Source organism: Bison bison, unplaced genomic scaffold (assembly GCF_000754665.1).
Source record: "Bison bison bison isolate TAMUID 2011002044 unplaced genomic scaffold, Bison_UMD1.0 scf7180017864234, whole genome shotgun sequence".
NCBI classification, from domain to species: Eukaryota; Metazoa; Chordata; class Mammalia; order Artiodactyla; family Bovidae; genus Bison; species Bison bison.
This window is the reverse complement of record NW_011494806.1, coordinates 547,122-559,155: the sequence shown is the minus strand read 5'-3', so window position 1 is coordinate 559,155 and position 12,034 is coordinate 547,122. Positions and strand designations below refer to the sequence as shown.

Below are 12,034 nucleotides of genomic sequence, written 5' to 3'. Positions count from 1 at the left end.
AGGGAGGTTCAAGAGGGAGGGGACATATGTATACCCATGGCTGATTCAGGTTGAGGTTTGACAGAAAACTACAAAATTTTGTAAAGCAATTATCCTTCAACTAAAAAATAAATAAGTTAAAAAAAAAACAGTCTAGAAAATTAGGACTTCCCTTGTAGCTCAGTTGGTAAAGAATCCACCTGCAATGTGGGAGACCAGGTTCGATCCCTGGGTTGGGAAGATCTCCTGGAGAAGGGAAAGGCTACCCACTCCAGTATTCTGGCCTGTAGAATTCCATGGATTGTATAGTCCATGGGGTTGCAAAAAGTCAGACACGGCTGAGTGACTTTCAGTTTCATAGAAAATTAACAGAATGAAAACACAGCCCACAGAATGAAAGGAAATATTTGAATATCATGTAACTCATGAGGAACTGATATCCAGAATTCATAAAGGACTTCTTTAACCAACAAAAATGAAACACATGGATTAAAAAATGGGCAAAAGGGACTTCCCTGGTGGTCCAGTAGTAAAGAATCCACCTGCCAATGCAGGGGACATGAATTCAATCCCTGGTCCAGGAAGATCCCACATGTCATGAGGCAACTAAGCTCGTGCACCACAACTACTGAACCCAAGTCAGCTACTGAAGCCTGCACACCTAGAGCCTGTGCCCTGCAACAAGAGAAGCCACTACAGTGAGAAGCCCACTTACCACATCAAAGAGTAGCCCCCACTTGCCACAACTGAAGACCCAGCACAGCCATAAATAATGGATTTGAATAGACATTACTCCAAGGAACATATAAAAGTGGTCAATAAACACAGCCAAATGTTTCACATCATTAATCATTAGGGAAATGCAAATGAAAACCACATTGAGATACCACTTCACATTTACTAGGATGGCTGTTATCAAAAAAAGAAATTACAAGTATCGGGGAGGATGTGGAGAAATTTGAACATTTGGCATTGCTGGTAGGTCTTTAAAATGGTGCAGCCAAGGTAATTCCCCGGCAGTTAAGTGGTTAGAATTCGGTGCTCTCACTGCCAGGGGCCTGGGTTTGATCTCTGGTTGGGGAACTAAGATCCCACAAGCCATGTGGTGTGACCAGAAAATTAATGGTGTGACCATTGTAGAAAATGGTGTGACAAACACCTCAGAAATTAAATAGAATTTGTGTATGATTCAGAAATTCTACTTCAAAGTACATCCATAAAAGTGAAAGCAGAAACTTGAATAGATATTTGTACATCATGTTCATAGCAGCAATATTCACAACAGTCGATAAAAGCAAATCAGTGTCCATTAAGTAGATGGATAAACAAAAGTTTATCCATTATACACAGGAATAAATCTACATAAGGAGGCAGGAGACCTGTACACTGAAAACTGTAAAATGGTGATGAAAGAAAATAAAGATGACACAAACAGATGGAAAGATAGACCATGTTCTTGGATTGAATATTTTTTAAATGACCATATTACCAGGAATTCTCTGGTGATCCAGAGGCTGGGACTCCATGCTTCCACTGCATGGGGCACAAGTCGATCCTTGGCCAGGGAACTAAATAAAGTTGTGTGGCACAGCCAAAAAAAGAAAAAGACTATACTACCCAAGGAAATCTACAGACAAAATTCAATGCTCATTCATGAAAAAATATTCTCAGTGAGTTAGGAACAGACGGAAGTTATCTTAACCAGATAAAGGGTATGTGTGGAAAATCTACAGCTAACATCATACTTATGGTAAAAGAGTGTGTATTTCTCTCCCCAAACTGGGAACAAAGAAAGGATGTCTGGTCTTACCACCCTTATACATCACAGCACTAGAAATCCTAGCCAGTACAAGAATGAAAGAAAACAAAAATCATATGTACTGGAAAGGAAGAAAATTCATATTTGCAGATGGCATGGCTATCTTGGAGATGAATCTATAAAATTCTCAATGCACTGAGAAAATTCATTTCCCAATGAAGCTATTAAAAACCCGAAACTACTAAATAAGAGTTCAATAAGGTTACAAGATGATACAAGATCCAGATAACACTATAAACCCCTGATGAAAAGAAAAGACCTAGACAAAGGGAAAGCCACACCATGTTCACAGATTAAAGGACTCAACGTTGATTAAAGCCATTGATTCTCCAAAATTGATCTATAGATTTAGTACATTTCCTATCATAATCCAAGTAAGATTTTTAACATACAAGCGTATTCTAAAATGCATATGGAAATGCAAAGGAAATAACTAAAACAAGTTTGAAAACATAAAATAGTAAAGTGGAAAGAAACATTCTACCCAATTTTAAGACTTTCTATGTAGCTGCAGTTTAAAAAACATGATATGGACAAATGGATTAATACATTGAACAATGGAACAAAAGAGAGAACTTAGAAATAGACCCATACAACTATGCCTAATTCATTTTTGACAAAAGTGCAGAAGCGTTTCAGTGGAGGAAGGTATTTTCAACAAATGGTGTTGGAATAATTGAATAGCCATAGTTAAAAAAAAAAAAAAAGAACATTCTTCAGTCTAAATCTCCCATCTTATACAAAAAATAACTTTAAATGAATCATAGATTTAACATAAAAGCTAAAACTCTAAAATTTTTAAGAGAAAAACATAGGAGAAAATTGGCAGGGCTCAGGTCCTGGTAAAGAATTCTTAGAAATGACACTGAAAGCATGATCATAAAAGAAAAAGAACTGATTACTGGACTTCACCAAAATTTAAAACTTTTTGTCCATGAAGTCTGTGTTCAGATGAAAAGCCAAGCTACAGAGTGGGGGAAAACATTTGCAAGCCATCTAAACAAAGGACATGTAGCTAGAAAATATAAAGAACTCTAAAAACTTAGCAGTTTAAAAAGTCAGTGATAAGATTGGTAAAAACATCAACAGCTATTTTGCCAAAGAGGGATGTATGGATAACAGATAAGCTCATGAGAAGATGGTCAACACCATTAGCTACTAGGGAAATACAAACAAGCAAACAAAAACAGAAAACTACAAACCTATTAGAAAAGTGAAAATAAAATTAAGTGACAATCCCAAATCCTGGCAAGAATATGGAGAAACTGGATGTCTCACACATTGTCCATGGGAATGTAAAATAATACAGCATTTCTGGTAAATAGTTTGGCAGTTTTTAATAAAAATAAACATGTACATATTACCATACTACTCACCAATCACCATAAAATGTCCAGAAAAACTGATACACAGTTAATCATAGCAGCTCTGTTTGTAATAGCTCCAAACTGGAAACATTCCAGATGTCCTTAGCCAGATGAACAATTAACAAACTTGAATATCCACAGCAATAAAAAGGAATAAACTATTGATACATGTAACAACTTGGATGAAAGTCAAGGGCATTTTGCTGTTGGGGTGGGAAGGAGCCATACTCAAAACTACATACTGTCTGATGCCATTTATATAACTTCTTGAAATTTTAAAATTATGGTGATGAACAGGTTAGTGGTTTCCACAGGTTAGGGATGGTAGTGGGAGGATGGGGGAGCACACAATGAAGTGATAAATAGTACAAGTGTTCATTTGTGGTAATGGGACAGCTGTTTATAATACTGATTGGGGTGGTGGTTACATGAATTTATGCATGTGACAAAACTGTGCAGAAACAACACACATGTACAGGGAAGAACTGGTAAAATCTGAGTAAGGTCTGGAGTTTAACAGTAATATGCCAGTATTGGCTTCTTATTTTTGACAAATGTGCCATGGTAGTGTTAAGATGTTAACATTAAGAGAAATTTGGGATGAGGGATACACAAGAAGTTCTCTGTACATCTTTGCAACTTTCCTGTAAATCAAACATTAAAGTCTTATTTTTTATAAAAGAAAAATGTAATGTGATACCACTAGGCATCTTTAAGATGAGAGAGAATATAGCAGGTAGGCAAGGGTGTGGAGAATACGCTTTATCCCAGTAACTTCATTCTTAGTTTCACAACCAGAAGAAATAGATACATGTGTTCAAGAAGACATGCTCTAGAATGTTCATAGCAGCTTTATTCATAACATCCAAAATCAAAAACAGTACAAATACCTATTCACAGAATGAATAAATTGCAGTATATTTTTACAGCATAATAGTCTACAACAGTATGAACATGCAACAATAGAAATGAATCACACATGATGTTGAATCAAAAAGCCAGACACAAAAAACTACATATTATACCATTTATTTGCAGTTCAAAATCAGGCAGAAACAATCTATGGTGTCAGGATAGTATGTTCCCTGGATGGTGGTACAGTGATGAGAAGAGGGCATGCATGCATGGGGCTATATAACGCTGGTGATTTTCCAGTTCTTGATTCTAGCTATTGTGTGTATTCAGTGTGAGAAAAGTTAACAGCTACACACAATTTGTGCACTTTTCTATGTTAATTACGCAATAAAAAGTTTACCAAAAAGGAAACACAAAGTGAGATACCACTACATACTCATTAAAAAACCTAAAATTAAGAGGACTAACAATATCAAGTGTTGGCAAGGATGTGGAGAATTGAAAGTTTCATTTACAGTTAGTAAGAATATATATTAGTATAATAACTTTGGGAAAAGTGTTTTGCAGTTATCTACTAAAGCTAAATATACGCATACCATATGACCCACAAATTCCACCCAATTATATACCCTGCATAAATGTGTACATATGTGTTCTCCAAAGACAGGTTTAGGAATGTTCATAACAGTACTATCTCAAACTGAAAATAATCCAAATGTCCTTCAGTGCTGCTGGAGCCTATTAAGATTGATTATAGCCCAGTATCGTGTAAGTTAATGGGGAACAGGAGCCAGCGTATTCCAGCCTCTTCTCCCATTTCTCAGACAATTTTGGAAAGCATTACATGTTGTCTCAATAACACATCTTTATATTGGCTTTCCCTTAACTAACTCTCCCCATGTCATTACTCCATCTCCCAGGACCAATCCCTCAATAAACTACTGCATCCAAGTGTTTTCTTGGGGAAGCCCAAACTTTCACAATACGATTCCATCCATACATACTTCAAAAACAGACAAAACCTATCTAATGGTGACAGAAGTCAGAACAGTGGTTACCTAGTGGTGTAATGACTGGAGGGGGCATGAAGTTTTCTGGGGTACTGGTATCATTCCATATCCTGATCACGGTGGTGTTTAAACACGCATGTTCACTTTACAGTCAAGCTATATGCTTAAAATGTATGCATTTTATAGTGTGTGTGTGTGTATACATGTTAATTTTAAAAATTAAAGAGTGCAGGTGTTGAAGAGTAGGAGAGCTGCTTACTAAGGTGAGAGTGGGCTATGTAAGAAAAACTGGACTTTATTGAAAGGTTAATTGCAATGGGTACATCCATCTTTCTGGATAATGCCCTTTCTCTCATCCTTGGCATCAGACAGATTAAGGGACTTGTTAGTGGCTAACATTGGGAGAGGATTGTGAAACAGTGGAAGCAAAGGCACTGAAGTTCACCTATTAGGAAAGCGCCTCCTTGAGATGGGCATAGGCATTACATTCTTCCAGGTGTGTTGTGAAGTCAGTTCTTCAGCCTTGCTTGGCATTCCTGCTGCCTGTTTCTAAGACTGCCTTACACTAGGCTAACTCTCCTCCATTTCTTCCTTTCTTCATTCATACATCAAACATGTATTTTTGCATCAGATACTGTGTTAAGCACTTGGGATATATTGCTGAGCATTAATAGATGTGGTTCCTTTCATTGTTTCAACTAAAACTTATTAATCAAATAATCATACAAATTGTGTAATCAGTGCTACAAAGATTCCTGGTTCTGAGAGCCTACTGGTCTACTTAGGAAAGGTAGGGAGGATGCCTGGAGTGACACCTGAGCTAAATTCTAAGGATGAATAGAAGTTAACTATGGACAAACAAGTAAAAGTGGAGGGAGAAGAGCATGGGGAGTAGGTGGGACAAAGGGAAGTTCCATATGGTTGAAAAAGACAAAGACCAGGAGCATATGGTAGAGCAGCTGGGCAGATAGGCAAGGTTAGACCACTGATGCTTTTGAACTGTGGTGTTGGAGAAGACTCTTGAAGAGTCCCTGGGACAGCAAGGCGATCAAACCAGTCAATCCTAAAGGAAATCAGTCCAGAATATTCAGTGGAAGGACTGATGCTGAAGCTTCAATACTCTGGCCACCTGATGTGAAGGACTGGCTCACTGGAAAAGACCCTAACTCTGGCAGACTGAAGATAGAAGGGGATGACAGATGATGAGACGGTTGGATGGCATCACTGACTCAATAGGAGTTTGAGCAAGATCCAGGAGTTGATGATGGACAGGGAAGCCTGGCATGCTGCAGTCCATGGGGTCACAAAGAGTAGGACAGGACTAAGTGACTGAACACTTTATTAAGAAGTTTTGTCATTATCCTAAGGGCAAGTAAGGCCAGGGGAGTTTTAAGCTGAAAAGTGCCATCATTTTATTTTGAAAACACTACTGATTGGTGTGTAGTTAAGTGGACTAGAAAAGGATCAGAGTGGGTATGGTTATCCACGAGGGTACTGAGCAAGCCAGGAGAAGCATGACGGTAGCCTGGCCTGGGATGGCGGCAGTCAAGATGGTGAGAAAAAAACTGAACAGTTGTTTAGAAGGCACATGGGGTTTAACACTAGCTATTAATATATGGTGTATCATCTTTATTTCTAAACAGAGCAAATAATTGTGTGTTTACATGAGCTAGATGCAAATGTACATGTGTTGTTAACCTTGGTTGATGTTTCACTAGCACATCTCTTACCAAAAAAGGTGTGACCATGTTGCAACTGAACTGTGCCAGGATATTCTGAAACTGATAGGTGTCAATACTGCTTAAGGAGAAGAACTGAAGACTGCCATAAAATTGCCAAAAAAGAGAGCAGGGGGAGAACATGGCTAGGGAACCAATGATGAAAAAACATCCAAAGGGCTTTCCGAGGGAGGCAAAATGAAAATCAAGTGTACAGAAGACAGGCAGGAGGCTGCCATCTTCGTGGGAAAAGTTGAAAAATGACTCCAGATACACCAAAGCTAAGACAGAGCTTTCCAAGTTCTGTAGAGATTTAGGGAAAACAAAGCTTCGAGTCCCTTGTGTGAAGACTGCAGAATCCTGGAAGTGCGGAACTCTGCTGGGGGTATTAGTATTTCGAAGAAAGGTGTACATACTTACACTCAGGTGGACACAGGACAAGAAAGCACAACTGCAGGGGTGTGCTGCCACATGCCTGATCTCAGGTGGAGGGGGAGACAGTAGAGCCCTGGGTATGCACCCAGGACTTGCAGGGCCCCACCAGAATGGATCAAGTTTGTATGCCCAGGTTAAGATGGAATGAAAACACTGACAGCAAACTCTGAGGTCATCCATCTCCAAGTGTCATGAGAAAACACAGTGAGGATGCTGTCAAAGGCTGCTCCTCTGCCCAAGGCAGGGCCGGAACACCTGTAGCTGGGAGGTCAGTCCAACATGGGGCACCTGTGAAGGACAGTACAGGCCACCACAGGACTTTCTGCAGACAACTTCCTGGCAGCTAAACCCCGGCAACTTCTGGGACTCTGGGAATGACCTAGTTGCTGCTACCTAACAACTTTTTTGAAGAGTGCATATAAAATTTTGATGAAAGGTCAGGTTTGGCTGGATGGGGAAACTAACAAAAAGTAAAATACAGGTTCCAAGCAGGGAGAGAAATTTTGTGGGTGAGGCTGGGCTGGCAGCTGGCTCTAGCCTGCTATTGAGCAGACTATCTGGTGTACTACAAATTCTCTGCTTAGGCTGATTTCTCCCAGAAAGACCAACAGGGTGTTTGAAGTATGACACTGTTAGCTCTGCTTGAAGGAGCAAGTATCCTTCAAGGCAGGGACAAAACAGGACCCCCAAAACTCCTAAACCCAAAAAATGTCCATACATCAAAGTCTAATATAAGACTTCTAAGTCTGGATGAAAACTAGTAAAGCTGCTAATCAAGGACCAAGCTGGAAATCAACAGGTTCACCTTCCTCCTACCCCCAACATGTCTCAGTCACACCATCAATTCACTATTGTGGCTTGTCTGGGTCAATCTGTGTCATCTAACTCCCTCCGCATTGTAAGTCCTTTTGGGAGAGACTTTTCTTTAGGACACTCCTGTAATGGTACTGCCAGGTGCTTCTCATGAATCACACACACAGCCTCAGGTACAGGGTCAAAGAATGCAGTCATTGTTCTATCCTAACGATTTTTACAAATTATTTAGCTCTTATCCAGATATTTTTCAACAATGCACTTTTCCGTTTATTAGGTCTATGAACCACTCCAGTACTCAATGGACAGATGGAAAGAAAAATGGTGGATTTTTTTTCAAGAGAGTGGATTACACAACAGAGTAGGCTTGCGGTTGTACATGTTCTCATGCTAGGGAAATATTCAATTTAGGGTCCAGGGATGTCCTAGGTAATGTTCAATGTTCTAGGGAAGTCTTCAGTTAGTACCCAGGGCTCAGTAATAAGTATTTTAAACTCCAGACATGGAACATCTTGGAAACAGTCACATGTTTAGGTAAGTTTGAGTCAGTAATCAACTATCTATTACTTGTTTAAAAACTGCTCAATATTCTCTAATACTACCCAAGAAGGCAGTCATTACATGTGACTACTCAAGTTAAAATGAAATTCCAACTCCTCACATTTTGGGGGACGGGGCTGCACAGCTTGTGGGACCTTAGTTCTCAAACTAGGGATCGAACCCAGGTCCTTGGCAGTAAAAGCCCAGAATCCTAACCACTGGACCGCCAGGGAATTCCCCACATTAGCCACATTTCAAAGGCTCACTCACAAGGCTACCACATTGGTCAAGGCATGATGAAACATTTCCATCATCTCAGAAAATTCCAGTGCACTGTGCAGCAGCTTTATTCCGTCTTAGGTTACAACTCCTTCCCGTTTACTTGTTTTGTCTTTTTGGCATATTCCTCATTACATTATCCCTTCTCTCTTCCTAACCTGTCTTATAGTTTTAATTTAAGTGGTGAGGAAAAGAGTCCCACTCTAGCTAACAATAGGACTTGTAATTCTTTAACACACTCTAAACAGGTCCTGCTTTTCATACCTGGGATTCTACAATTTTTTATAATCCTGAAAGTTACTGACACAATCAGCTACAGTTTTGAGGCTTTCTCGATTAACTTAATAAAAATAACTTGGAACCTTCAAAATCCCAAATTTAATCTCTTCTCTAAACATTTGGAATTCTGCCATTCCAGTCAGGTAGCCATCTATACCCAGCCTTTTCTCTACAGCTTAACTGGCCAAATTTTTAATTTATCCCTAATGTTTCTCCAAACACTAAAAATCCTCCAACATAGTGTCCCTTATTATTCAAACATCACAGTAGAAATACCTGTTCTCTGTGAGTTACAGCACTGATAAAGCAAGTGAGGCTCTTTAAAGCTACTTAGTATCCCCACTCTGCATTATTATATATAAGATTTACTCATCACCCTCATTTCTATGTCACACATGCTTACTACTGTTAACTAGTTTCTGCAAGTAATCAGGGTACTACTTTTTCTTTGACCCCTCTGAATTCAACTGAAATGCATTTTCTTGGTCAAGGTGATCTTAACTAGGGTCCCCAAATTCAAACCGCACTTTATACTGGTGCAGCTGAATTTTCCTCATACTAAATAAAAAGGTCAACTGTACAGAACTTTTTAATGTGGCTAAGTCCTTCGTTCTCCCAGGTATAGTCAGTAATGATGCTTCCTGGTTCTCTCCTGAAAATAAAATTAGTTCACCAGTGATGAACATGGGGTCTGGATACAACTAACTTAGTGACTAAACAATGGTCAGTCAGTGTGGTCACAGGCCAGCCATGTGTTCTCAGAAAAAGTACATTTTAAAAACTGATCTCTAAATAAAAGTACCCTAAAGCTTCAAGGGTATTAGATTTCATGGTATACTGAGAAGACCCATTTTTCTAAATTTTATATCCAAGCAACTGCAACACTGTATTTTATTTGTTTTGAGCTTTCCATAGGTTTTTCAATATTTGGTTTCATATGGAATGAAAAACAGACACTTTTCATGCCTGGGCTAAGTGGGCCAGTATTTTAAAATACTGATGGCTAACAAAATAGCATCTTGGAACTTTGACCTAGAAATCTGACCCTTCTTCTAAGGATCTAGTTTATTTTCTTGTCATCGGTCATGTGCTAAATTCTGAGTTTGTGTAACATATGAGAACATATGAAACAAGGCAGTTAGAAGTATTTTTGACCAAGGTTCTAACAAAACCTACTTATATACAGTGACATGAGCTACAAGGGGAGTCCATAGTCCAGCCTTTCCCTTCTATCCTACTTTGTCAACCTGTTAGATAAAGTGATTTATGGAACCTTTATAAATAGGACATGACTTCTGTCCCTACCAAGTTGTATATAAATGCCTCTGAAACAGAAGCAACTTTCTGAGAAATCTAAGGTTTGCATAAGTTTTAACAGCCCAAGCTAACCATGTTTTTGTCCTGTCCTGCTGGAAAAACTGAAGCATGAAACATAAATAAAAAGGGCCTTTCAGGACAAGGCAAGCATCACAAACCTGAAAGCGGTTTAGTAAGTCCAAGTTTGGGTGCTAATTAGTACCATGCCTAAAATTAGCTTGAATGGACTGAATTAATTGAAAGTAAAATAAATGTGTGACTCTGTCCTCAGTTTTTAGGAAGGAACAGACTACAGAAGACCAGGAAATAGCTCTACAATTTTCAGTAAACACTGAGGCACAGACTCAGAATCCATTTGGTAACTGGGGCTATAAACGGCAATTAAAAAACAAAATGGAAGAGAAGACAAGTTTCATTCTCCAGCTGTTTCACTCTTGACATGTTTGAACCTCTTCTACTTAAGGATGAAACAATTCAGCACTCAACAAAAATATCAAAAAAGCTGCCAACTGGATCACAAAACATTGACAAAAAGGCTTAAGGAAGTTCCCAAACTTTTTCATTAGGCATTAAAAGCCATTTTTGCAAACAAATCTCCACTTCAATCCGAGTTACTTGTCTCGTTGATTCAACACCCACCCCAATGAAACCTAAGTTGAAGTGTATGTTGGTATGCATAATAATTACGACTCAAAGATAAATATATCTAGTATATTCTAGGGGTTTTGTGAAGGCTGCTGTGAAACAAAGAATTTGAAGTAAACAATTATAAAATACAAAAATAAAAAAATCAGGGTATTTATTTTTTCTCCAAATTCCTGGTTTAATAAGGTCTTGTTTATTTTGAGAAAAAAGGTCCCAAACATCAGGCTGTTCACAAAAATAACCCACAGTATCAACTTTAGAAAACAAATCTTAAGACTATTACACTAGTTATTTTTCTAGAGGATGCATTTAACATGCCAACTCTCATTCACAAAAATACATTGTTACATTTGTGTTGAACAGCCCCACACAGCACTCTTATGTGGGGTTTAACACACATACCTCTAACTCAAAGCTGCTCTCAGGTTCTACTCAACTAATGAGGACTGCCTTTGTTGTCAGGGAAGCAACTATTGTATGAATGGAAAGAACTGTACTCCCTGTGTAACAAGAGATTATTTTGGAGACAGTTGATAAAAACCATACATCCTTTTTATTGTTAAGTCATAAAGAGGTATCAAAATTAAAAGCAAAAATTACAGGGTAAGACTTAACGTAACTACTAGGAGGGTCAAAGGAAGTGAAAATGGGACTAGGCGCAGGGCAATATGAATTAATGAACATGGGAAGGACAAGGATGGGGAGAACAGTGAGCATGTGCTGAAGATACTAGGGGAGAGGATCTGGTGAAAATTTTGATCTTAGACAAGCGCCTAGGTAAAGAAATAATGGGACAAGATTTCTAAACCCCGCTATGTGCTTAAGAGTCATCCTCGCCATTGGCGCTGTCTCTGTCATCCTCTCCTTCCTCAGCCTCTTTTTCATCATCCTTGATCAACTCCAGCTGTGAGAAACAGACACAAATAGGATGGAGTTAGAGGCACTCCATGGGTCCCTGATCCCCCCTCCACCACCTCT

At 38.9% G+C, this 12,034-nt stretch overlaps 1 protein-coding gene across 8 annotated transcripts in view; it reads right to left on the bottom strand.

Annotated features, from left to right (window-relative positions):
- Positions 1-4,000: 4,000 nt before the first annotated feature.
- The window catches only part of HNRNPC (heterogeneous nuclear ribonucleoprotein C (C1/C2)), a 52,382-nt gene continuing 44,348 nt past the window's right edge, over positions 4,001-12,034 (bottom strand). For all 8 annotated transcript variants that reach the window (XM_010846270.1, XM_010846269.1, XM_010846271.1 and 5 more), the window contains one exon: positions 4,001-11,960. In XM_010846270.1, the coding sequence (XP_010844572.1) occupies positions 11,877-11,960 (84 nt within the window). In that variant the 3' untranslated portion in view covers positions 4,001-11,876. The remainder of the gene's footprint in view (positions 11,961-12,034) is intronic.